A 26,507-nucleotide genomic window follows, 5' to 3' on the forward strand; every position below is an offset into this window, starting at 1 on the left:
TTGAACTATGGAATTTATACATATTAAAAAATTTCGGATCACTGCTTCCTCTCCCATACTTCAAGGTGAGAGATAAACAAAAGCGTTGAACGCCACGGACACCATGGGGTACGTACTTCTTGGTCTATAACTACTCCGTAGAGATCAACTATATTCAACACAGAGTTTGTTGGAGAAAGGTTCAACATGAAAATACAGCACTTGAGCCTTGGATATTATTCCATAGATTGTACCAGTGAGATAGTCCGGGCATATGATTCAGATAGGGCTAGCCTTGTTCTTGTTCCAGTAAATGGTGAAACACTCATGTGGAATTTAGAACAGCTCGGAGACTTCCCGAGTGTGTAAATGTTGTATGTTGTACGGAGTACGGAGCCAATATTGCACCATTATATTGCATCTCATTCCCTTTCCAATGCACATTGCTTTTCCGTTGAAATTGCGACATTCTGCAATCAATGAGCCAATCACCTCATGCATGTTATCTCAATTTAACCCGTTACCCTCGAGACCCGCCAACTTCAAGTTTTTCGCCTGGATGTCTCTCCTTAATATAATTCCCGTTACGCGAAAGCTCGGCTTTAACCCACCCAGGCAGATAAGCCAAAAATTAGCCTTCCCTCATCCACCAGTCAAATGGTGTGATTAGCTTACTTGCCCCTCTCTAGCGTGGAAATATTTTCTGTTTGGAAGACTTTGTTTCCTACAACGACGCCATGGCAGGGGTATTCGAGGACCAAGAGAGTTCTACGAAGACAGGGAGTCGGTACATCGTTCAAGATGTTCACGATGTAGAAGATCAACACTACACCCCACAGTCCGGTCCATCGAGCGCTGCCATCGTCGACGATGGGCAGATCGTTACCCAGTATGAACGCCAAAGTTTGATCCGGGGTCTGGGGCAGCGTCATATTCAGATGATTGCCATTGCAGGCGCAATTGTATGCAAACCATTATGAAGATAGCAACTTTATAACTGACCTAATATAGGGTACTGGTCTCTTTCTCGGTCTGGGTGGCTCGATCGCCACAGGTGGTCCTCTGGGTGCCCTGCTAGGCTACCTGTTTGTTGGCCTCGTAGTCTGCTGCATTCAATTTGCATTGGGAGAAGTCTCAGCGCTGCTACCAGTCACTGGTTCTTTTGTGCGACATGCAGAGATCTTGGTTGATCCCGCGCTGGCATTTGCGGTCGGCTGGAATGTCGTTTATGGATGCTTTATCAGCGTGCCGAGTGAGATCTCAGCCAGTGTGGTCCTTATCCAGTACTGGACAGATATAAATGCCGCCGTCTGGGTGACTATCCTCATAGTGGTGTCTGTGGTTGTCGCCGTCTCGTTGATCAGCGTCTATGGCGAGATCGAATTCATCTTCGCCATTCTTAAGATCCTGCTGGTGATTTTTGTGGTCATTCTCGGCCTTGTCATTGATCTCGGTGGTGTGCCGGGTGTGCCCCGACGAGGCTTCCACTACTGGAAAGACCCTGGCCCGTTCGTTGAGTACATTGCTACTGGGTCTTTGGGGCGATTCCTCGGATTCTGGGCTGTTATGACCAATGCAGTCTACTCGTTCGCAGGTGTAGAGTCTTTGGCCACGACTGCTGGTGAAACAAAAAACCCGCGACAGAATATTCCCAAGGCCTGTAAAAGGGTATTTGCGCGAGTGTCTATCTTCTATGTCGCCACTGTGCTGGTCGTGGGCATGTTAGTCTCTAGCGCCGATGAACGTCTTGGCTCAGACTCTGGTACTGCGGCTACGAGTCCTTTCGTCATTGCCGCCGGCGATGCAGGCATCAAGGCTATTCCTTCTGTCGTGAACGCCGTATGCTTGACTTCTGCGTGGTCTGCATCGAACCAGAGTATACTCACGGGAACAAGAACGTTATATGGTCTTGCGGTCAAGGGCCATGCTCCAAAGATATTCCTGCGTACCACCAAGTGGGGAGTGCCATATATGTGTGTGTTGCTTCAGGTTGCCTTCTCCTTCCTGGCTTACATGTGCGTATCCAACAACGCCATGAATGTCTTCTGGTGGTTCGTTGATTTGACTGCCGCTGGCACCTTGGTCTCGTGGATCACCATCGCTTTCAACCATATTCGCTTGTTGCAAGCACTGGATAAACAGGGCATATCACCAACAGAGTTGCCGTGGCATAATCGCATCACCAGTATGTATCATAAGCCCGATTTTAACATATCAAGCCTTGAGGGGGTTCCAATACTGACATTATTAAGGATACACAAGCTGGTTCGCGTTGGTCTCTTGTGTCGTGATTCTCCTTACTGGTGGATTCGTAGTTTTCACCGCAGGAAATTGGGACCCTGCCTCATTTGTCTCATCGTATCTGTGAGTCTTCTTCTTTGCAGCAATAACTTCAGTCTACTAACCTTAACACCAGGGATATTCCACTCGTCCTCTTTGCATACGGGGGCTATAAGTTAATCCGTCGGACAGAGATCATTCCTTTGAATCTGGTGCCGGTTCAACAAGCGATAGAAGAAGCCAACAATGACCCGGAGAATGTGCCAATCAAGAAAGACAGTATATGGGCAAAGATGAATATTCTTTGGGGCTGACATACCTCCTACCCATAGCTAGGATACCACCTGCTTTTGTTCAAGGGGTTTTGTTTGTGGCTAGAGGCAAGACAATGAGGTGTTGTAGATCTTCAGCTAGTCTAATATATTTAATTAACATAATAGTAACATCCATGGCATTCTGTTTCGCTCCCGCAGTCTCATGCAGTGTCATGTTGCCTTTCATTCAGGCCTTACATGTCAGGTCTTGTTTGCTAGTTCTTTACATGCAGGTAGGAGATATATATACTCTCCCAGAAATCCATTTTGGTTTCCCTCTTGCTCTTTGCCTCTTCGTCAAGTTTTATCATTTATATGTACCACCCATCGCCATGGTTCCAGGTTGGGGTGCCTATGTGTTATTACATGATGATCTGAAGGAGGCATACCGTCTTTATACATGAATCGGTTAAGGCACAGGTACACTGTGTAGCTAGATATGCTGACTTCTTGGGCATGCACTGTACTTGCCTTTATGTTTCTGGGTGTCTTCAGCCACTCTTACTGCTTTTTATATTCAATTTCTTTCCTACCCTCTCCTCCAGCTCCCCCATCAGGTGGATACGCGATTACCTATATCAAATGGGACAGCTCCCCCTGGGTACCATGGCCAGTTGAACTGCTGTGTCCCCAGCAGTTAAATCGAAGTGAGATCAAGTTTGGGACACCGAACGGCATTATAAAAAGCGTCACTGCTTCCAGAGGAAACATGGATTTGTCCCTGTTCGCTGTGCTCAGACACTGCAGCAAAGTACGAATCACTGGATTGGGGTAGTACATGCAAAGTCAACCCTTTACTTATGCTCTAGGACCCCCTCCGGGTTCAACGCCGGATCTCATGCAATGCATGTTATAGCTGGTTCTACGCTACTGGCTCACGAGAAGAGGGCCATATATGCATCGTCATCAAGTGCCCGAGCTGCAAAACTCAAATCAATTACGCTAAGCTTCCTCGGCATTTTCTCACACATGGAGTTGTGGTTTGTGATGCTTGCCTACAAAGTCAGAACCTTAGTGTACGTTCCGGACACCCGCCCTCAGCTAGTCACCTCCATAGTCTCTCACCTGCTCACCTATATCTCATCGACAGTGCCAGTTCAAAGCTCCGCTTTCTCCTACGCTTGACACCAACCGCCTCTCATAGACTCTCCTCTCACGTGTCCACGGCGAATCAAGAGCGTGGTCTATACGCTCTACACACATTGTCACTTAGTATATACATACTGAATCCTCATACCCACGCTCAATACCAACTCACTACTTCCACGCCCAGTATACCCTCGTGCGTACCGTACCGCAATAGCGCCTCCACAATTTGGCCAATCCCCGGAGAGGATCGACAAGGCCTTTTCAACCCTAGTGGCCTCCCGAGCACAGTCGCCTGCCACTATAAACCCTAGCCTCGTCCTGCCCTCGACCCGGGCCCGCCACGGACACCCGAACAGTCAGACTTCCATTATCTCCGTTTCATCCGCCCGCAGTTCCGATATAGATGAACTGCCAGCCTCGCAGTCGGCCGCTGGCGAGATCTCGTGGGTCGGCCGATCCCAGGACGTCCTGGATATCGACCTACTGACCTGTCTAAAGACCGGATTCCCCAACGCCTTCGTGAATCCCGCCCTGCGCTCGACCACCTTCGGTAACGAGGGGATATACCTTCACTGTATTCTGTGTGTAGCCTTTGACGAGAAGAGGGCCTCTCAATTGCTCAAATCTCACATCTTCAAACCTCACATGCTCAACTCTCAACTCTCAACTCTCAACTCTCAACTCTCAACTCTCAACTCTCACTTGCACGCGTTCAGTAACAGCTTGCCCGTAAGCTGCACCTGCATCACCAATCCCCATACACGTACCCAGTCCTAGATGCCCCTAGATGCCGAGCTTATCACTGACTCCATATCTTAGCCTTGTCTCCCCCTCGGCCCAGTCGTGCCACAAGCACTCCTATAATCGCACATCTATCATTTCGATTTCCTCTACTCACAGTTCCGACTTAGAGGTACTCCCCATCTCGCAGTCAGCTACCGGTGATATCACTTAGGTCGGTCGATTCTAAGACGCCCCTAGGATTGACCAGATAAACTGCCTGAGAATTGGTTTCCTAATACCTTGACCAGATCCTACGTTCTATCAAGTTCGGTACCGATGAGATTTGCCTCCACTACACCCTATGTGTTGCCTTTGATAGTACGGAGGCTCCCTCAAGTACTCTTAGAACCCTGTGGCCATGGATGAGGCTCTCGAAACAACCCTGAAGTCCTAGAAGCAACCCCCCCCCCCCCCGAGTTCCAGGAGCTCAATTCTATCCTTAAGCTCGTCTTTAACACCCATGAAGTCACCAAGGTGGTGGGCATCCGTTCTGTAAGCCGGGCCCTAGGACTACCAGTCAGCGGTGTGCTACTGAGAAGCTCGCTTGACTCCGCGCACAAGCCTCCACCCGCTGCGATAAGTGGCGTGAGACCTGCTCATTGATCGCATGGAGTGCTGGCGTGGAAGAAGTGACACTACGACGTCCGAGATGCTAAATCATCAGGCAGTTATGGGATTGTCATTTCAAATGCCAAGGGGCAATGGATTGTGCTGCGAACTAGCTCAAGGGCAACAGGATGGACTTTCCTCATCGCCATCAGATACATTTATGTTAATAATATCGCTACTCCTCGGACTAAGGGAGCGTATTGGCTCCTCAAGTAGTACCTATGTATCAACTAATAATCCTTCTTTAATATTCGAATCTTTTATTAATTGCAAATTGTACAATATAAAGAGTAGACTAATACTTAGTGTACCGCATGACTCTCTTTACTACGTCGACCCTTTGGGGGATTGACAGAATATTGTCCTCCATATAACCACGATAGCCCGATGAAAGTTTTTCCAGTCAAACTAGGATATGATATTCTATGCTGTGTTATTGTAGGGTTTAAGTTGGAGGAATATAGTCTCCTAGGGGCTACTGTAGGATCCACTCTCAAAAGCATACCCACCAGGCACGCAACTCATTGAATAAGAGTGCCTACATAGATCTCTCAAGGGTAGGTAATCATGAGAGCATTACAGATATGGAGTAGCTACTGAGCATTTACGCTCTCGTATTACTTTCGAAGGTTCTATGTTTGATTGTGAACTATCAAAATAAGTTGCTAAGGTTTGCTGACAAGTAAACAAACCTGAATGTATTGCGGCAATATATACAACCAAATATATGGCCCTAGCAACGCTCCGAGATTAAACGGAACGGTTAAACCTAAATAGACTATCTTGATAACTCTATATAAAGTTCCATATGTATATTCAATTCAGAGAAAAAAAAAAAAAAGTATCCCCTAGACAATGGAAATGCGTGGGGACGGCCGAGGACCCTCACGTGACCCGCGGGCCAACGGCCAGTGTTTATCGATTACCGTTTTGAGCAAACTGTTATGGTCCGACTCTTTCTACTCTTCATCCTCCCCAAACCCTCGATTGAGGCGCCGTTGTTTGCTTTCCGAGCTTTGTACATTTTTTCTTCATTAGCGCTTTGCATTTAGGTAAGTTCCATCTCTCATTCATTTCCTATGTTCCGTTCTCAACTGAGCGGCGCTTCGGCTTCCCGACAGTGGAGCGAATTCTGACTTGATGGTTACAGGGATACAAACATTGCCGGAACTTGATACCCTTCAGACCCTCACATGGTCGATTTTTTTAATGATCTTCACTCTCGATACCCCCTCCGCTGCACGTCTCCAACTACAGATATTATCCTAATTCGCCTGTCATAAAACGACCACCCGCCAATAATGGAGGCCCTCTCCCCGCGCACAACGAACCAGATGATCAAACCGAAGCTGGCCATGGATCGTAAAGCGTTCGAGAAAAATGCCGTGCTTCCAAATAACAAGCAAAAGCTTGCAACATCCAAAAGCTACGCCGATCCTCCACCGTCAATAGTCTCAGAGCCGGAAGATGGCGGGGAGAGATACTCAATAGGCGCATTCCTGGGGAAAGGTGGTTTTGCAGTTTGTTATGAGGGTTCATTGGCTCGCAATGGCCGTGTGTACGCCATGAAGGTCGTCAAGTCAGCGATGCCCCAAAAAAAGATGGAGGAGAAGGTATGCTGAGCCTCCGGATACAGACCGACCATTTGACAGCACCTAAATTTTTGTCGCAGTTTCGAACCGAGCTTCAGATCCACTCTAAAATGCGCCATCCTTTTATCGTCCAGTTCTACCGCGCATTCGCATTCGAATCTAGCACCTATGTGGTCCTGGAGTTATGTCCAAATGGCTCTGTGATGGATATGTTTCGGAAACGACGCTGTTTCAGCTTACCAGAAGTGCGACGATATATGATTCAGCTTTGCGCAGCGGTGAAATACCTACACAAACGTTTCGTTGCTCATCGCGACCTGAAGATGGGAAACCTGTTCCTCGATCACAACATGAACATCAAGGTTGGAGATTTTGGTCTGGCGGCTATGATTCTGTCCGACAAAGATGCCAAGCGACGGAATACGCTATGCGGTACACCCAACTATATCGCCCCCGAAGTTTTGGACAAGAGCAAAGGCGGCCATACACAGAAAGTTGACATTTGGTCCGTGGGTGTAATATGGTAAGAATGCCGCGATCTTACCGCGAAGTCATTGAACTAATTTCGTACTTTTAGCTTTGCCATGCTCGCTGGACACTTACCATTTCAATCAAAAACACAAGATGAAGTTTACAAAAAAGTCCAGAACTTGAATTATGTCTGGCCCAAAGAATCAGAATCCGGCAATTACATCCCCGATGAAGCAAAAGATCTAGTCAGTCGTTGTTTGAACCTGGTGGATGAGGAGCGACCAGACCCAGACGACATTGTTGAGCACCCATTCTTCAACATGTACGATGGCTGCATCCCTCGTCAACTGGACCCCTCATGCCGATTCAACAAGCCACTGTGGCTTAAGGACGCCTCACCTCAAGGTGATTCCGTGGTAAGTGGATACGGCTTGGACTCGGATGAGAAGCTCCGGGCCTATGTCTACCAGGTGGATGACCCCGCCCAGCGATATCATTCCTGCAAAGCCGCATTCTACTCACTCTGCGGGGTAGGACGCAAGCCTGATGGGACGGCTCGGAAATCTGTTGGGAGAAACTGCTCGAAGTCGGCTTTTTCTGAGTGTGATGTGGAGGATTCTAGAGGTCTACGACCCATAATCCCTTTGTCACCAGATTATGTTTACCGATGGCCCCATGACGTTGAAGGAGACTGGTGTCTCCTGGAGAGTTCCCGAAAGGTAATGCGCAGCGAGGAGGCAATGCTTAACAGCAGCACTATGTCCCAGCGGAGTGTTTCCATCCGTCCCAACCCTATGGCAGCATCCCGTACCAATGCCGCTCTTGCCGCTGCTCAACAGCGCCGAATGGAAGGACAGAGCCATGCCGCAACGCTGCGCCAGCAAGCTCGAGTGCCCCCCATATCTCCCCGCAGGGCACCTGGTATCAGCGATCCCGCCGTTTTGTCGTCTAGGCCATATCGAGATATCCCACAAGCCGAGCCGAAACCTCTTTCAGCTGCGGAAGTACCAAGTGGAGGCCTGGCAGAGCGTCCTATCAGGACACGAAGAATGGTATCTGCATCCCAAGCAACGACACTGCGTAGCAAGGACAAGGATATTGTCCCACAATTAGCCAAATCCACAAGCATGCCATCAGGCTTGACTGTAGGCAAAACACGCTCTCAGTCTCGCAGATTGGCAGCCGCTGACCAGGAGTTGATGCAGCCTTCCATCTCAACCAGAGAACGGCAACCATCCGCCAGGCTGGAGGAGCGAAACGTGATCACCCGTCAGACATCCCTGCGGTCTACATCAAGAGCAGACCTTAGCGCTAGTGTCGGACGAGGCGAAAGACGGAGAGATAGCCCCATCGAAGAACCCGCTCGATCTTCATTGGCGCAGTCGAAGTCTTCCGCTGAATCTAATGGACTAGGTCGGTCAGACTCCAATGGCATCGCTCGCTCTAACAGCAAGACGGCTGGTAGCAGGGCACGCTCTAGCTTGGGGCTCAGCCCTCTATTTCACACAGAGGATGCTTCCAAGCTTCTACCTAGAACTTCGTTGACCGAAGTTAACACTGACTTGCGTCTCATGCTGACCAACCTGGTCAACCATGCACCAAGTAGGCGCCGAGGGGGAGCACGAAAACAGCCTCATGCCTACGTCATCAAATGGGTCGACTACACAAACCGTTATGGTATTGGGTATGTTCTGGATGATGGCAGCGTCGGATGTGTGTTCAAGGGAGAAAATGGACAACCGGCGACGAGTGTCGTGATTCGAGATGGCGAGAGACACATCCGCCGAAAAGCGCGTAGTGTCGCCGATGGAAAACAACAACCGATTTACTACTCCGAGGCTGATCAATTAGTTCCTCGCACTGGAAACTTGGTTGAGTTTTATGAGAACCGTGACGATGAGTTGTTAGGATGCCGCGGCATCCGACGAGCATTAATCCCGCCCTCACTCTTTGATATCAAAACTTCTAAGGCAATGAGGCTTCGCTCCAACACAGGAAACGAGGTTGACCGAGCCGATGCAGAGAAAATCAAGCGCATGAAACTCGTGGATCAGTTCGGTAAATACATGATCGGAGCGCTTGGTCGACATGGCGACGAAGGCATCATGGACGAAGACCTGCCTGAACACAACAGTGCGCAGTTTGTCAAGTTCTACCAGCGCCTGGGTAATGTTGGCATCTGGGGTTTCGGAGACGGAGCCTTCCAATTCAACTTCCCCGACCACACAAAGCTAGTGATCTCACCGGGCCGCACCCGTAGCTCATCCCCCTGGATCGACTTCTACCACCTCTCATCCTCCGCCGCTCGGTTCTTCGCCGCAAAAGGTAAGATGCACCCAGCAGGATTTGACACTCGCGCCGTGGCCTCCGACGAGGCTGCCACGTTCCTCAGCATCGCGAACGGAGATTCCATCAATTCGACCGAAGACCGTATCCGGGATATCCTCGATGCGAACTCCTTCATCCAGAAAATCGCCTTCATCAAAGATACCCTCAGAGTTTGGATTAAGTTCGGTCGACTTGGAGGCCGTCCACCGCCGATCCATTCTGCTTCTGCTGATGAATCCCTGCCCGACGAAGCGTTCTGGCAAGGAACGCAGGAGCGCTCGCAGCCCAACAGCCCCGGAACGAAGTTTGTCTGGGTGACTGTTGGAGCACCGGATGGCGATGGTCATTATCGGTCTATGATGCTCAAAGATAGTGACCGGGAGCCAAAGCACGTTCCAGCTGGGATGGAATATGACAGAGATATGGATCTACTCAAAGACCGGCTACGTGCACTTGGTCGTTGATTAATCTGCCTTTTCTCCTTGCGCTATTTATCATGTCCACTTTACGACGTCACGACCTTTTCTTTTTGTTTCAGGTGTTATACTTTTTTTTTTATTGTCGTGACACGAGATCACGAATGTTTCAAGTACAATACCAAGTTGTCAATAATCTTTGCTCAACACCGTTTTTGTTTCTTTCGGCTACTTGCAGCAGCGTACGTGCCATGCGCTCCCTTGTATCACTTCCCTATGCGGTGACCCTCGGCCTTGCCAGCCCGTATGCTTAAACCCCCTTCCTGTAATCGGGCTCATCCGTATTGTACTGCTTCTTCCCTCTCAGTCGGTTGGAAGTTCTCAAGGCCTAACAAAATTGCTGCCATGGTGTGGGGTTGTAATACCTATAATCATCCCTAAAAGAGACCCTGCACTAGCATCCAAACAACAGTTCGCATCGCTGGTTTGATAAAGTCTCATAAAACCTTGAATTACATGTAGCTACTCTCTTACCTATAATGAAGTTGAACTGTGATCAAGAGAACCTAAATGGAGATTTCAATTATCAACATCGATAAATGTCATTACTTTGTACATTATAGATCTTCCTCCATGAATCATGTCAAGAATGAACATCCACTACCACGCCCAAGGCCGAGGCTCCGTGACAACTCTCCGGTCTGTCCGCATCTCCAAGTCCTTCAAACTGTTAATAGACTCATCATCATCACGAAGACCTTGGTTCGTCTCCAATGCACGATCAAGATCATAATGTTCAGTCAAGAGGCTGATCACCATTGCCACAGCAGACACCCCACAGCAGACTATCCACACTGTGCGTAAACTGTCCGTAAATGCTTCCTTGAGGTTTGCCTTGTCAGCCCCATCCGCCATCGCCTTGATGACTTGGACCAAACCAGCGGCATCCTTGCTGTACGCCTCAGCCATAGGAGCCAAAGCAGAATACCGTGAGATATTGGTGAACATGCGGTTCTGGAAGACCACACCACCGACAGCAACGCCGATCGCTTGACCAAGAGCACGAAAAAAACTAAACATGGCAACTGCAATAGCGAGGTTCTCAGGGTCCGCCGAAGCTTGCACTGCATAGCCAAGAGATGGGAAGAGGATACCCAATCCAAGGCCAGGCACGATGTTGAGGAAGATCCAACCGACCATGCTGGTATCCACCTTGATCAGACACATCAAACCAAGTCCGACAGTTGAAAAGGCCCATCCAAGCCAGATAGCCCATCGGTAACTGCCTGTTACCGTGATCAGGACGCCAGCTACCATTCCACTCGGAGCCACTGTGAATGTCTCGGGGAATAGAGCAACGCCCGAGATAATAGGGCTATACTCCTTCACTGCCTCATAATACAAAGGGAGGTAATAGAGGGCACACCATAGGATCAAGCCCTGCAAAACACTCCCGATGAACGAAGCTACTGCTGTGCGGTTCTGGAATATAACAGGTGGAACAATCGGATCGGTGGCGAAGTAAGTCTCGTAGAATCCAAAAACGATCAGCCCGACCCCTCCTACGCAAAGAGGTACAAGAGTGTGCCACGAGTTCCAGTCGTATGAAATACCACCCCAGCTGAGGGGAATCAAGAAGGAGGACATGCTTCCAACGAATAGAACGGTGCCGAAATAATCGATCCGACGGAGTTTCTCGACTAATGAACTGGGTGCAAGCTTAAGGTTCAAGAAAAGGATCACGAGAATTGCGCCAACTCCGATGAAGGGGAAGTTGATATAGAAGATCCACCTCTTCTCATAGTTAGCATGGATAATTGCGGGTTCACCATAGACCAACTTACCCAAGACACATTTTCGGAAAATCCACCACCAAGGATAGGTCCTGTCACGGATCCAACACTCCACATTGCACTGAGAATACCAAAGTACTGACCACGCCATCGTAGAGGGACAAGATCTGTTATGATGACCTCGCTTAGGGATATAATGCCACCTCCACCGACACCTTGGATTGATCGACCGATCAGCATGTAGGTAAAATCATTGGCGATTGCTGCGATTATAGCGCCGACACAGAAGAATATGAGCGAGATTATGATCATAGGTCGACGGCCGAAAATATTCGAGAAGGATGCGAAGCTTGGTTGGAAAACTATACCAGTGTTAAATGAATTGATCGTTACCGTTGCAAAAGCATGACACCACTTACCTGTTGAGCATAGCAGGAACGAAGTTCCACTCCAGAATGCTTCGATGGCCGTTCCATTGAGTTCTTTTGCAATTTCCTGGGCATGGTCAGTTTCAAGACATCGAACCTTCTTGTTGAAGCACTCACAGGTAAAGCAACAGATAGCGAAGTCCCATCCAAAGCGGCCATCAAGGTGAGAACAGACAAAGTAAAGAAGACTAGGATTCCCCTTCGACCCAGAGCAAATTTCTCCTCGTCGACCTTTCTTCTCCGTTTCACCACTGTAGATGCTCTGCTCATATTATCGTCATATTCGGACCTTCCGGGTCTATAAAATGGGAAATCCGAGTCCGCCATGGCGAAGACAATGATGGCGATGACAATCTAGCCGTGAGAATATGAGTGAAATGTTAATAATTGAGCTCACTGATTGTAGAGCCTATACTGGAGAATGAAACCGGAAATTGAAATGGGCACCCGCATTGTAGATAGATAAATAACATCTAGTATAACAAATGTCCCTCCACGCGGAGTTGACAACATGCCATATAAAGTTTAGAATAGGACGAAATATTACACCGTCGTGATTCAAAAACCCCGACTCCGCTGGATATGACCTGAAATTCTATGTTCTACATGGGGAGATTAATCTCAAGGGCCTCCAAGGTAGCCCTGGTTGGGGTTCGAATACGACTGCAGCAGCCTAGTCGGGTTGCCAAGAGTCGGCACAATTCCTCGCCGTCTCACCAGTCGGGGCCGGGTGATTGCAGGAATTTCATGAATTTCAAGATTATTTATTATTTATTCGAGTTTGATTTTCATTTCTTATTTTGGTATTATGCAGCTCTCTAGTCGGGATTTTGATGGCCTTGGTTTGTTTCGTGGGATCTACATCGTGGCTATTCCTACATCGGCTGACTCCATTGGAGACTGAAATACTTTGCTACGCCTTATGCTATGATAGGCCTGAACTTTAAATACGCTAAGACTCGAGTAATTGGGCCGAGAGTCCCAAAATATCCCGCCTTTACACTCGTACCACACGAACAGGTCATAATGCTTGGTTATCGCAAGTGTTGAAACATGTCTCGATTCTGAAGATCTGACAATCTGGCCAGATTGAAATATCCCTAGTCAGCACTTAAATAGCTGGACCTCGCATTGAATTCCCATTCTCAAATGACTGGGAGTATAAGACCCAGCAAAAGCTCTCGGGGTCACCCCGCATTTTCTCAAGTCCAACCCACCAATACTACTCAATGCATTCTCTGAGACCTAAGAGAAACATTTCAAACACCCACTCATCTCAACAGGAATCATTTTGCAGTCGCTGCCACTCGACGCGAACGATATCCGGTAGTTCATCCACCAGACTGGGCCGTGTGGGATTCCATGCCAGGATCTCGCGTGCCCGCTGTGACCGACCACGAGAGTTCATCCCCCAACTGAGAGATTCATATCCTGCATGCTTCTTGGCGCTCCCGGGGTCAAGTGCCTCGGTCTTTGCCTCGGGCAGGTACCCTAGTTTCGCGGCTGCCTCTGCTGTGGCTTGAGCTAGCTCACCCCAGCAGTGTTCGCCGTTCTCGGTAAGATAGTACGCCCTACGACCCCAGAGCCCGTCATCAGCTCGGCCTGCAATTGCTGCGTCGATGAGTAAAGCATAAACGTCACTCAGGTCGTGGATGTGGACGTGATTCGAAATTGACTGGCCGGCGCCGATTATAGGGCCTTTCTGGAGACGTAGTGTCATATTCGCTAAAACGTATACCTGACGCGAATGTTGGTTAACTGGACCTCGTCCCTTGCCTGCTGAAGATTTAGTACTTTTTTTTTGTCTCCTGTAGATATCGGTAAATGCGTACCGTAGATCGTAGGCGGACAAACGAGCGCCGTTTTGAGAACATCCACATGCTGGGTTCCAGCTTCGAGGATGAGCTGGTCAACATTCCGATGAAATGCGTGGTCTGGCAGATTGAGCAATTCATCCACTCCATCCCAGTCATTGTACACATGCTCGCTTTTATTTCCGTATTCGTTCTTGTCGCTGTCCTCCCATGTCAGGATACCAGTTCCCCCGGTGTGTAGCAAGTAGCCCGGGGTTTCCTTGGTATGGCCGGCTACCAAACCGGCAATTATGGCTTTTGCGGCTCCCACATGGTCTGACGCATCTGCAGTGTCTTTTTTCAGGAGTAAGTAGTGCCCAGATAGTATTATGCTCGTCTAGCGTTGGGTTGGATACTCACGCAACACGATGTCTGCGGCGGCACTTTCTCGCTCCAGCAAGGCTGAGTCGTCCAGGTCCCCGATTACGATGCGGACAAACGGGTATTGGGCTTTCACCTGTTCGGCCTTTTCGGTGGTGCGAATAAGAGTGGAATATGAGAACTCTGGGTGGTTGGCAACAAGCGTGGCTAGGCAGTCGCCGCCGACGTAGCCCGTGGCACCGGTGCTGAGTGGTTGTTAGAGCAATGCTTTCTAAATCAAAGACCCAAGCCTCACATGAATAATTTGGTCATTTTGCGTTTATTCAAGGAGATGAAAGTGAGAGGCTCAACGTCACAGGTTCCTTGCAAAAGTCGAAGTCGAACGCTGCGAGCGGAATACACAAAATATCTCGAGTTAGACAACCTTAGAAATGATCCTTTTCGACGCTTTAGATAGTAATCTTTCGATTGAAAATGAGGAACATGCTTCTTATACATTAACCCCGCAGTTTTGGAATGGCCAGTATTGGATTTATAAGCGGGAATCTTGCCAAGGTGGCTAGGGGACCAGAGAGATGAAGTATACGGCATTTTTTATAAAATATGATGATATTTTTAGGCAAGTGGTCCTTACTATTTAGACGGGATGTTCTTGTTTTTGATTTTCTCCATTCATGGCACATATATCTATCTTCCCTAATATCACGGAGTCGGGCGCACCTCCGCTGTTAAGTCGCTTGGCTGCGTTGCTGAGTTTCCCTAATATTGTCCCTAGTGGATTGAGGTTTCTAATACGCCGTACCTTTCGTTGGCGCTTAGTATAGAACCTGATATTGTTGTAAAAATAATCAAGCATACTATGATTTAACAATTTAAAAGATAACAACAGTATATACTATTCCCTTATTGCTATGTGAACATGTGACGGAAGTCTCTATCAAAGCTTATGCATAGAAATGTCCTCGGACAGTTACTGCTTTTCGCCCTTTGACATAGAGACGTGCAAAAAGAAGACCAAAAAGATATGACAAGGCTGTATAAGCGGTTGTCTCAATATAAATAAGTTACTGCATGCCACTTTCGTACGGTATAAAATCCCAGGATAGTTCCCCAAGTCTCAAATCCTTCACAAAGCAACTATGACCCCGAAGAATGCAACAACCCCATACCCCAAACACGCAGCTGCCCCATGAGCCCTTAGTCCCTCAGCAGGAGAAGTTTGTGCCTCGTGGGTAGGGGTAGAATCTGACGAGTCTACTATCTACGTTACAGACTCAGAAGCGCCTATTTCCCACGCACTTGCAATATCATTCGCCTTCGAAACCATAGAGCTGTAGGTGTCACCCGTTTGAACTGCGTCGACGAGGGATGTAGCTTCGTTATAGATGTTTGTAGCAAATTCACCCCCCCCCAAATCTGCTGCGGATTCCGCAATGTTGGTTACATAGTCGATGAGGTAGTTGATTCCAGGCTGTGGATTTGGTGTTGCGGCGGCTAGGGGAACCGTCAAGAGAAGGAGAAGGAGATGAGTGAAATGCATTTTGAGGGCATCCCCTTTGGTCTGAGGAATAATAACGATGGTACGAAATTTGATGAAATTTTCACGACCGACTAGATGATCGGGGATAGATTGGGGACAGATGCTTTATATACGAAATACTAACTCTGAGCCTAAACCGTGACATCAGGCGTAGTTTGGGAGTGTAGATATGAGCCAGCAGGAAGACGTGGCAAGATTCGTAGATTAGTATAGGTATTCGTATATTCGGGTATACTTCGGAGTTCAAGCACTCTTTGCGCACTTGGCACTTTTTCCCTTGTGCATTGACAAGTCAAAGCATCATATCACAATCAAAGAGTCCAACTCGGATTTAAATTGCCAAGACTAAAGTGTTTTTACTCGGTCAGATAGGCAATTGATACGAATACGGATAGATTCTATTGGTTACTAAAATAAACTAAACGGTCCGGCCCCACATAGTATTGTGTCTATTTTGGCTCACATTATTGAATCAGGGCCTCGTTAGTATCGACCTGAATATATAAAAGTTTTTCTTTCTGCGTGGCAAATCTGTGGAAAATTGTCGTAGATGATCTTCCTAGTCTTATATTTAATTAATCACCCGCCCTGTTAATCGATTCATTGATTCTCCCGATTTCGATTTCGGAACACGATGGACGAGAGATTGATAAGAAACATGGATTCAATTGAAATCGACAATACTAGTATTGCTAAATCATCATTATCCGATAACCAGGTCCGCACCTCCAGTCACTTTTATCCTAACTTGGTGAACGTTTATCACTAACGCCTACTGCAGACGACTGTCTCCCATGACACGGTCGAGATTATTCCTAAAGCCTCATGGCAAGAAAAACGCCTCTCCTTCTTTCGGTGGATGTGTACACCGTTAGGAGCTTGCATCACAATTTACGGTCTGAACGTGGTCGCATGGGGCGGGATGCTCTTCCTCTTGATGTGCAACGCAGCGCCCGCAATGTGTCATCCAAGTTGCGATAGTCTCGACTCATCACGTCGTATTTGGATTGAGATCGATTCCCAAATCCTGAATGCCCTATTTTGCGTCACTGGATTTGGATTAGCCCCGTGGCGTATCCGTGATCTTTACCAATGGTCTTTCTGGCGATTGGGCTGGTCAGAAGGGAGTCGACGGAAAGGGCTCGATCGCCTGGCTGAGATTCATAAGAATTGGTTCTTGAAATCTCAAGAGCCCAGTGTTCTTCCTATAAAAGCTCAGCAACATTATTCATCGATTGAACAGGCCACGCCTACCCTGTTGTGGAAAATGGATGTTGTGGTCTGGGGTAATATCCTTAATACAGTCTTTCAGATCTGCTTGGCTGTTTGCATGTGGGCATGGAATCGCTTCGACCGACCGAGTTGGACAACTGGTCTATTTGTCGGTCTTGCTTGTTTTGTTGCTGGAGTTCCTGGGATTTTGATGTGGCTGGAGAAGAAACGCCTCAAGAAAGCTAGTGAGCACCCCGGTGCTCTTCTTTTGATTCCTCGAGCTACACAACCAATGCTTCCAGGTGGAAGGAGCGGCGATTGTAGCGTTGTAAATTCGGAATCATGAGTTTCTATACCGTGGCTAATGGAATATTTGAGATATTTATCTGGGTTTTGTCAGAAAGTTTTGTTTTTCGGTTGATTTAGTGAAAGTTCTTTTGAGGATTGAAATGAGGGTAGATTTTAATCACAACTCTTCGTTCGTATAGTCCCCTACAAAGCTAGCTATTTGTAGCATTCTCCACGGTAGCTTTGCTAGCTTGAGCATCCTAATCACCTTATCGAATTTGACTCTGCCTGAGAACGTGAAAATGAAGGATTTGAAGATAAACATCTAAGCCAAGTCTATCTATGCATCTCATGACAATAAAAATCTATCAAATGCCTGCAGAATCTCATGCAGCTCTTCATCGGTGATCTGCATCCTGCTTGTTTCATAATACCCACTCTTTAGCCGTGCACTAACAATGGCCTTGCGACTTTGTGAACGAAACGCCCCCTCAATACTTTTAGCAATTCCTTGGAAAGGATAAGCCACCAGTCCGATGCCAGCTAAACACACGCCTATATTAGCTCCGCTCGGCTTCATGGATTGAGATAATTGCTTACCAGAAGGGACTTTTGTTGCAAGCCCAATAGTGCCCTTAGCAAACCCCTTGACCGCACCTATAGCACCTTCCTCTCTTGCCCCATTGACGGGTTGTGTAAAGAGACCGGTAAAGCCATCAGTCATGCCATCCACGAAATTCTTGCCACCAACGATAGCTCCGGATTTCCAACCCTGAATCGCGCCGTAATCCTTGGGCTTTTCCCCATACAGCCGAGGAACCTGTCGGAATCCTTCCGCGGCCGCATGTGGAATATCGACTACTACACCTTTGAAGTATGATCCGGTGAATTTGCCAAACCCTTTCATTGTCGCGTCTGCCATGCTGCCTGCGATGGATAACCCGCTTCTGCTTTTTTCGAGCCCACCTTCGGATCCGGGCCCAACAGAGGGTGTCCGAGAACTACTCAGACTCGCTTCATCGGCAGCGGACATTCTTGTTGACGAGGATTCTCGTGAAAGTGGGCTGCCAGGGAGTGTCGGGGCTTGCAAGGCTCTCGCTGATGGTTTCGGTGAACGACCGCGTTTGTATTCTTTGTATGGATTGTAAATCATATCAGCGGTCGAGCCCAGCATAGTTGACCCGGTTGTGGTGGCTGCAGCAAATATTCCGGTTACGGGATCCCAGCGGCGATGTTCAATAACGATTGGATTAACGAGATGACTGAGGGGTAATGCAGCCATCGGTTAGTAGGTTCATATACTAGCTCGAGTCGGGGTACATACAACTGAAGACGCTTTTCATCTATCTTTTGATGTTCAATCAAGATTTGCACCGCTGCGTTTGACAGGATCACGTTTCCTTTGCCTTTTTTGTATGTCCAGACTGCAACCTGGAGAGGCATTAAGTTGCACTTCATCTTGTCCAGGGGAAGATTTCGATGGAAGGAGTCCACGGCTGCAGCTACACCCGATTCAGTCTGCATTTTGACGGCCAGCTTACGTGCGGCTTCTGTTGCCTCTGGAGTGAGGCAGAATTTGATAGCAGCGGTCAAGTTCTGAAAATTGAGAGATGCAAATGGAATAGGTTTAGGTCCAGCACCGGCTCGAGCAACCATGTTGCCCCAAAAGGGTTGACTAGGAGAATCAGTACTGATGGAACTTTGCAGGTCAAAGATAGGCGAAGTGAAAAGGTGCAACTCACTCGCCGAAAAAAGGAACGATGGCAGTTGGTCGGCCATTTCTGAGGCCACACGAAGTAGTTCCAGCGCCTCCGTGATGAATTACTGCGCTGACATGTTGAAAGAGCCACTCATGTGGACAGTCGTCAATATAATAGATATTCGGGTTTGGACTTCCAACTAGCCCACTCCAACCCTTTGAGATGATCGCACGTACACCTGCCCTTACCACCGCAAGAACGACGGTATCTATCAGCTTTTGAGGGTCATCAACCACAATACTACCAAATCCAATATAGACAGGAGGTGGGCCGCCTTGAAGAAACTCCCTCAGCTCGGAGGGTGGAGAATATGATGGGGGATCTCTAAAGAAAAATCCACAGACATCTAAACCATTAGGCTTCCATCGTTTCAACAGGAAACAAAAGTGATAACATACCAATGTGACTAGGCCAATCCTGTGGTTTTGGCACAAGGGCTGGAGACCAACAATATGTGTAAGGTACTTTCAATGTTTCAGCGAGGCTGGGCCCCTCCGTTGCGGGAATAGGTTCCAGATCTATCGAGACCCGCCATCGATTGATCACATCTCCTAGCCTGAATTCCCATGTTAGTTGCTTCCCGTATTATTCCATGGGTGACCTTACCCTTGCCATGTTAACCACTCAACAACTCCGTAAGAAACCCAGTTTGCGGTGCGAGGATCCATGGACGAGGAGTGTAGATTAGCGAGAGGATGTGGAAACGCCCTGGTGCTGCTCCACGGCATCGTAAACATCAAATGGACTGGAATGCTTAGCGCCTGTGCACAATGAACATGTGCAAAGCTAGGAGGGTTAGCAATGATGGCGTCTGCAACAAATGGCTGTTTGGTGATTGGATCATCTTCAATGCACGATCTCCAGCACCCCTCGAGCATTGTGGCTACCATAGCCTGTTTTCGTTGCACCTCCCCTTCACGTAGTGTCTTCATCTGCGGAATCAATCCGGGGTTCTTGACCATAAATGCCATCAATTCTGCAGGATCTCCGCCGATAGGGTAGAACTCCAATCCTGACTCGTGTACGAAGTCTGCAAAGACATCATGTGTCGCTATTCGGACCCGATGACCATGCTTTTGTAATGCATTTCCGAGCGCGATGAAGGGTTGCACGTCCCCACGACTTCCCACAATTTGAATGACAATGTTGAGCTTGAACTGGCATGATGTCACTTGTTTGGTAAGGTTGATATAGTCGGGAGGTGGATTTTGGATATCTTCTTGCTGCAAGTCGATGATTTTGGCCAGGGTTCTCGCAATCTTGGATTCGAGGTTCACATTAATGCGGCCGTCCCCTATAACAAGTATTAGAATGGGCCGACAAATCATCATCATCGTGGCTCGACCGAACCTTGTACGTTTCCTGATTCTGCCACGAGTCCACCGTCGTCAACCAACGAATATACAGGAGGTGCCGACTCCTCCGCTTGTTCCTTCCCGGTCCAAGAATTTGTAGAGGAACCCATGTTTTCAAGGTTTGTGAAAGATCTTGAACTCTAGAATCTGGGAAAGTTGAACTACTAAAAGGCAAATAAAAGTTAAGCTGGTCTCGTACTCGTACCCTTCGGCAGAAGGGGACTAGTGGATCCCAATTAAGGGTTCAGTGGTGGGCCCGTGTGTCGCCGCTAGCGCCCTTTTGGATATCCACCCACCTATTTTAGCCTTTCTGATTTTCGGTACCCTTCAGGCAGCAAAGTTTAAAAATTGGCCTACACATCGAGTTAGGTAATTAGCAATATTACCGGTGGGAAAAGGACATGGAAACTCTGATACAGAGTTTCGCGCTATTGTGCGAACCATGTAGAAATCTATTATTAGCGGGGCTTGAACTCTGCATTCCCATTTTGAGCATTATGTATATTTAGAAATGTAGTAGTCAGGGTTCCTTGTCGCTTGGATTGAATTTCTAGATTAGAACGTTGGAACTTGAAGTCTGTGACAAACCCGACTGCATCCACTTCTTCTTTCCCTCCAGGGTCCCCCAAACAAGTCTTTCGAAAGTTGAATTAGCACGTGATTGGGAATAATTTCAGATCCATATGTTTGCATAGTGAGATCTTCTGATTTGATGTAATTCCATCTTCAGATAGTGTTTGTAGAGTGTTAGGTTGAGAATGATATATTGGACATGGAATGTTCTATCAAACACTATTGAATCATGGGAACAAGTTACGAGCATGAGACAATTGTACAACGTATGTGAAGAAACGGCAGAACTTTCTAATGGGCAAACTGGACGCAGTATGGAAAGTGAGAAATTATAAGCCATTCCACCACATAGTTTGTCCGATCTCAAAGTTGGCTGAAAGTGAATTTTCAGCGCTAGAGGTCCCAACTTGAACAATGTAACGACCGGCCTCTTGAACCCACGCGTTTCTATGCTCATCCCAGAAACTAGTAGCATATTTCGTGAGTATCTTGATAGTCGCAGTCTCGGTCTGCTGTGGGCGGAGGAGCACCTTTTCAAAGCCTTTGAGCTCCTTGGGTGGTCGATTGATGCTCGGACTCTGCTGGGAAACATAGACCTGGACAACTTCCGCCCCATCAACGTTTCCAGTGTTCTCAACATCAACAGTGATTAAAATCTCCTCGTCGGTCTTTTGGAGAGAAATCGAGCTTAACTTGAACGTGGTGTAACTCAGTCCATGGCCAAATGGAAATGCAACGTCCTTCTTGCATTTCTCGTAGAAGCGGTACCCGATATAGACACCTTCGCCATATTTGGTACTGCCTCTTTCACTTCGGAAGTTCAAAAAGGCCGGGTTATCTTCATTGCGGCGCGGAAAGCTAAGCGGCAACTTGCCACTCAGGTTCACCGCACCAAAGACAACGTCCGCGATGGCATTCCCAGTCTCGTTGCCGCCGTACCAGGCGTGAACCAACGACGAGACATCGTTGAGCCAGGGCATGGTCACGGGAGTCCCCGACTGTATGATCACAGCCGTGTTGGGATTTGCCGCTACCACCGCAGCGATGAGCTTATCGGTCCCCGGGGGTAGGTCCATGGTACTCCGATCATATCCCTCGCTTTCCCAGTCGCTGTTCAATCCGGCGCAAAGGATGACCTGATCCACCTTCTTGGCCAATGCAACTGCTTTTTGGATCTCGGTCTCGATCTCGATCTTTGGAATACCACCAGCTCTAAGGCCACCCGCGCCAAATGAAGTGGCTCCTGCAACATTGAAAGTCCTCGTCGGCAGTGTACCGAAAGTGATTCTGATTCTGTATGTCTTGCCCTTCTCCAATCGGATGGTTCCAATTTCTTCCATTGTTCCGGAGCCAAAGAAGCTATCACCAGGTGTCTGCACAGTTTCGTTGTCGACAATGCACTGATCGTCAATAAAGATTTTGCCGGTACCCGATACCGAAAGACTAAATTCATAGTCTGAATTCTCTTCTGGTGTGATTGTGCCATCAAGCTCCAAATAGAACAGGTTGGTCTCGACTTTAGGGTGCCGGTAATCTGCGAGGAAAATGTCTGCTGTATTGACATACAGTGAGTCGACCATTTCCCGATCCTCTTTTGACGGTGGCTCGAGATAGACCTTCATATCAAACCCTTCCAGGCCGTTGCTTGCTTTGGTCAGCCGAGATAGAAGAGGCATCTTCTTCCAACCCGGAACTCCCAAGGAATATTGAACATCTGGGACCTGTGCTCTCAGTCCATCGAGAGGACTAATCGCATAATAAGGCTTGAGTGCTGCGGAACCGCCACCGCAATATGCTGCAAAATTGGCGTTTGGACCAATAACAGCTGTTGTCTTGTTCTTCTTGAACGGTAAAATGTCGTGATCATTCTTGAGCAACACCAAGCTTGCTGAAGCCAGAGAACGAAGCAATGATGATGTCTCGGGCGTATCCGCAGTCAGCTCTTCTGCGTTTTCTGGAATGCCGAGAGGGAGCACTTTCTTCACAAGCTTCAACACTTCTCTTACGCATTGGTCAAGTTCAAAGGGTAGTAGTTTACCACATCCCAAAGCTTGCTTCACCAGTTTACCACGCATGTATGAGGGCCCTGGCATTTCCAAGTCAAGGCCAGCTTGAATTGACTCTGCAGTGGAATAAACTCCAAACCTAAATTCAGTCAGCTCATATTCAGAGTTCGCACGGCTGCCTCGACGATAGATATATATACGTACCAATCTGACATGACCATGCCGTCGAATTCCCATTCCTTCCTCAAGATACTCTTGATGAGCGGCTTGCTATCACTTGCATGTGTTCCGTTGACTTTGTTGTACGCTGTCATGTAACACATAGGCTTTGCGTCTCTCTGCGCGATCTGAAAGGGCATAAGATAAATCTCCCGCAAAGCCTGCTCCGATACAACAGCATCAACAGACTGTCGCTCATGCTCCTGGTCATTGCAAACAAAATGCTTTAGGGTAGCGGCAACCCCAGTAGACTGGATACCAGCGATGGTTGCAGCACTCATATTCCCGGCCAAAACTGGATCCTCACTGAAAGACTCAAAACCTCTGCCGCCCAAGGGAGATCGCTGCATATTGGTTGTCGGCCCCAATATAATTGATGCTCCTTTGGCAATGGCCTCTTGGCCTTGTAACTGGCCACCTTTCTGAACTAGGTTGGTGTCCCAGGTAGCCGCAAGACCGGTTCCTAATTGTAAATTAGCAACTGCACCGAACAACGCTGAGATAGACACTCACCACATGGGAAGCAGGCTGCAGGAACACCGTTGAAAAACTTGGTTCCTCTCACGCCATTGGGTCCATCTGTCAGGCGAATTGAAGGAATACCAAGGCGGCGTATGGGCGCAGTGTGCCAAGGGTCTCTGCCGGAGATCAGAGCGATCTTCTCGTCAACAGTCAGTAGAGCTAGGGTCTGCTCCACGTCAAAGTCAGGATGGACTGTTTTTTGAACGTTTGCGTCTTTCATAAATTGTCCGGTCATGATGAAGTTTTGAAGGGAAGTCGTGATAGATAATGGCTGGGTGGTGGGAAAATAAAAACGGTTATGAACGTAAGAAGTGCAGACGCGTCCATTATATTTGACAAATTGTACAGCACACACTAGTTAGCAGGGTCTGAGGCTCTCTTTCGTTCTCCTTTCCACTGGGCATAGCAAGCAAGAGAGTATGGACGATGAAAGCAAGTAGGTCCACTCGGTATATCTTACCCCGACCTCCCCCGGACCGGCTACACCCGAGACTCCGCGAGGGGTCATTCACCCACATACCAGACATTCCCTTTTGCCAACGGCCATTATATCTAACGTCCCGGGATTCCGCTGTCTTCTTGATTTGTTCCATGCATTGCACCTTGCACCCCACTTCCTCATCGTGTATGGTTTGGATTGATTCGGACACCCCAAATACCCCACCCTCCTATCCCCCGAAGAAATGCCGACAGAGGAAACCTGCAACTCCCGGAAAAGACAGCGAGAGGAAAATAACGAAAGACCCTCGTACCCGCGAAAACGGGCCACGCAAGCATGTCACACTTGTCGACGGAAACGAATTAAGTGCGATAATGAGAAGCCCGTGTGCGGCTCTTGTGTGGGATTGGGGATGCCCTGCATTTACCGAGAAAATGACAAATCCACGTAATCAATGAACTCGCGACTGAAAGAAATAACATTCGCTAAGCAAATATCGTAGGTTTGACCCAGCCAGCATTCTCATCTTGCAGCGCCTAGACATTCTGGAAGAGTTGGTCCGTGGATCCACCTTGGCCCCAAGGCCTCTGCCAGCAACAACAGAGCCGTCTTTACCGCAGGATGCACTGAACAATCGGGGATCGCCCCCCACAGAAGGGAGACTGCAAGCCTTGGGGAGGACGGGATCATCCACATTGTATCATATCAATGTCGAGAGTATTTTGAGTTGGCCAGTCTTTCAATCTTGCAATCTTGCACAAAGACATGATTTACGGGCTTTACTTAAACCACCAAGTGGAATAACAGAACCGAAGACTTTGCCTGTCTCTTTGGAGTTCGAAAATGGCGGAGCCAGGCAGCTACTGCAACGCTTCATCAGACACATTCATATCTACAACCCTGTCTTGCAAATTGATAAAGTGCAAGAGTATATGAGAGATACACTTTTCAATGGCCTCGATTGGGATGCAAAGTCATGTCTACTTGTGAGTAAACGTGAAAACATCTGTGATAGGCTCCGCTCACTCCCAACAGCTCTTGATATATGCACTAGGAACTATCTCCGGTCCTCCTGAAAGCCAACCCCCATCTTCTTCCTTGGACGTCCGCCAATCAGAGGAATTCAAGAAAGCAGAGGCATATTTTCTTGCAGCCAGAAAGCGAATGGGTGTATTACTTGGCGGGAGTGGTATGATTGAAGCACAATGCTTCTTTCTCGCTGGTGTATATTTGATGGCGACACTTCGACAATTTCAAGCTCGGCCGATGTTTGTACAGGCTCTAGTCTGTTGTGAAGGGTTCCACATTCCGCTACCTCCAAACGATCCCCGTCATGATGAGAACCATACTCTGCAAGAAAGCATATATTGGACATGCTTTAAGTCGGAATTGTGAGTTGTCGCCTCTAGAAAGAATCGAAACATCAGACTAACAATGTATTTACAGAGAACTTCGATTGGAACTAGGTCTTGGAAATACCACCTGCTTGGACCTGACGTATCCCGCCCTCTTCCCTTCCCCTCCTAAAGATCTTGAAACCCAGGGAGAGACCGTGTGGTATTTCTATCTTGCAGAGATAGCTCTCCGCCGGTTAGGAAACCGAGTTTTGAATTATATCTATAATTGCAAGCCGTTTGGAAAATCGGCCGATGTAGAGACGATTAGGGACTTCGAAGGACAAGCACTCGGGTTGTGAGTTTTCTTGTATTTCCCATATTCCGTCTTAATTTACTAATTTCATCTTTCATCTAGACTGGACTCGCTTCCAGCACTGCTAAACCCCGATACGCCGAACGAGGCAGCGCATGATGAAAATCATGAACACTCTGCTTTGCGTTTTATCTTGAATGGTCATGCCATCGACTGCTTCGAGATGATCTACTGGCCTTTTGTCTTCGATGCCATTCACGAAGGTCTGCCTCACGACCCCGACCTAGTGGCCTTTGCGCGAAAGGGGCTACATATGTATGCCTCTCGGATTGAAAGTAATGAGCCTGGATTTTACTATCGACACCATGGTACGTGGCTTATGTTGCGGTCCTGTACACGTAGTGCCTTGGTTTTGTGTGGTGCAGCTCGTCGGGGCCTCGATACGTTACTTCCCCATTCCTGGAAGAATGGCGTTGAACAGGTAATGCAAATGCTGAGATATTGGAGCTCTGAAGCGAAGGACATCGCCAGTCAATTAAGAATACTCGAAGATCTGATGAGAGAGGTTACAGAAAAGTGATAGATTGTTGTGAACCAAAGTGTACCCCGATAGTTGGTTCCATTATGTACAACAATAATATGCATGACAAGGCCTCCCTATATCGTACTGTAGCTAATCCACGGTCC

At 48.0% G+C, this 26,507-nt stretch overlaps 10 protein-coding genes across 10 annotated transcripts; 5 read left to right on the top strand and 5 right to left on the bottom strand.

The window, feature by feature from the left end:
- Positions 1-556: 556 nt before the first annotated feature.
- N7455_008890 (Amino acid/polyamine transporter I) lies at positions 557-2,573 on the top strand (the record flags this gene model as incomplete). The annotated part of the gene is made up of 4 exons (XM_065606007.1): positions 557-941; positions 991-2,164; positions 2,232-2,343; positions 2,396-2,573. Exons 1-4 carry the CDS (start codon positions 717-719, stop codon positions 2,571-2,573), a joined length of 1,689 nt encoding a protein of 562 aa, XP_065460956.1. The 5' UTR covers positions 557-716.
- A 332-nt stretch (positions 2,574-2,905) lies between these two features.
- N7455_008891 (uncharacterized protein) lies at positions 2,906-4,439 on the top strand (the record flags this gene model as incomplete). The annotated part of the gene is made up of 2 exons (XM_065606008.1): positions 2,906-2,915; positions 3,877-4,439. 2 exons carry the CDS (start codon positions 2,906-2,908, stop codon positions 4,437-4,439), a joined length of 573 nt encoding a protein of 190 aa, XP_065460957.1.
- Positions 4,440-6,355: 1,916 nt separating this feature from the next.
- Positions 6,356-9,909, top strand: N7455_008892 (CDC5/polo family serine/threonine-protein kinase; the record flags this gene model as incomplete). The annotated part of the gene is made up of 3 exons (XM_040960317.2): positions 6,356-6,667; positions 6,727-7,169; positions 7,224-9,909. The coding sequence occupies 3 exons, from the start codon at positions 6,356-6,358 to the stop codon at positions 9,907-9,909; spliced, it is 3,441 nt and encodes a 1,146-aa protein (XP_040809265.2).
- Positions 9,910-10,521: 612 nt separating this feature from the next.
- On the bottom strand, positions 10,522-12,409 carry N7455_008893 (uncharacterized protein; the record flags this gene model as incomplete). The annotated part of the gene is made up of 4 exons (XM_040960298.2): positions 10,522-11,655; positions 11,706-12,016; positions 12,074-12,149; positions 12,200-12,409. 4 exons carry the CDS (start codon positions 12,407-12,409, stop codon positions 10,522-10,524), a joined length of 1,731 nt encoding a protein of 576 aa, XP_040809271.2.
- A 949-nt stretch (positions 12,410-13,358) lies between these two features.
- On the bottom strand, positions 13,359-14,568 carry N7455_008894 (uncharacterized protein; the record flags this gene model as incomplete). Its single annotated transcript, XM_065606009.1, has 4 exons — positions 13,359-13,858; positions 13,915-14,229; positions 14,296-14,501; positions 14,552-14,568. 4 exons carry the CDS (start codon positions 14,566-14,568, stop codon positions 13,359-13,361), a joined length of 1,038 nt encoding a protein of 345 aa, XP_065460958.1.
- An 814-nt stretch (positions 14,569-15,382) lies between these two features.
- N7455_008895 (uncharacterized protein) lies at positions 15,383-15,796 on the bottom strand (the record flags this gene model as incomplete). The annotated part of the gene is made up of 2 exons (XM_065606010.1): positions 15,383-15,513; positions 15,556-15,796. 2 exons carry the CDS (start codon positions 15,794-15,796, stop codon positions 15,383-15,385), a joined length of 372 nt encoding a protein of 123 aa, XP_065460959.1.
- Positions 15,797-16,454: 658 nt separating this feature from the next.
- On the top strand, positions 16,455-17,354 carry N7455_008896 (DUF2985 domain-containing protein; the record flags this gene model as incomplete). The annotated part of the gene is made up of 2 exons (XM_040960296.2): positions 16,455-16,514; positions 16,578-17,354. The coding sequence occupies 2 exons, from the start codon at positions 16,455-16,457 to the stop codon at positions 17,352-17,354; spliced, it is 837 nt and encodes a 278-aa protein (XP_040809266.2).
- Positions 17,355-17,645: 291 nt separating this feature from the next.
- N7455_008897 (glycosyltransferase) lies at positions 17,646-20,521 on the bottom strand (the record flags this gene model as incomplete). The annotated part of the gene is made up of 7 exons (XM_065606011.1): positions 17,646-17,851; positions 17,897-18,558; positions 18,621-18,971; positions 19,039-19,402; positions 19,455-19,612; positions 19,663-20,350; positions 20,407-20,521. 7 exons carry the CDS (start codon positions 20,519-20,521, stop codon positions 17,646-17,648), a joined length of 2,544 nt encoding a protein of 847 aa, XP_065460960.1.
- A 792-nt stretch (positions 20,522-21,313) lies between these two features.
- N7455_008898 (beta-glucosidase) lies at positions 21,314-23,966 on the bottom strand (the record flags this gene model as incomplete). The annotated part of the gene is made up of 3 exons (XM_065606012.1): positions 21,314-23,129; positions 23,195-23,672; positions 23,723-23,966. The coding sequence occupies 3 exons, from the start codon at positions 23,964-23,966 to the stop codon at positions 21,314-21,316; spliced, it is 2,538 nt and encodes an 845-aa protein (XP_065460961.1).
- Positions 23,967-24,414: 448 nt separating this feature from the next.
- Positions 24,415-26,400, top strand: N7455_008899 (uncharacterized protein; the record flags this gene model as incomplete). The annotated part of the gene is made up of 5 exons (XM_065606013.1): positions 24,415-24,617; positions 24,673-25,156; positions 25,206-25,561; positions 25,617-25,862; positions 25,923-26,400. 5 exons carry the CDS (start codon positions 24,415-24,417, stop codon positions 26,398-26,400), a joined length of 1,767 nt encoding a protein of 588 aa, XP_065460962.1.
- Positions 26,401-26,507: the final 107 nt, after the last annotated feature.

This window comes from Penicillium solitum (genome assembly GCF_028829755.1).
Source record: "Penicillium solitum strain IBT 25940 chromosome Unknown utg000005l_segment0_segment0, whole genome shotgun sequence".
NCBI classification, from domain to species: domain Eukaryota; kingdom Fungi; phylum Ascomycota; class Eurotiomycetes; order Eurotiales; family Aspergillaceae; genus Penicillium; species Penicillium solitum.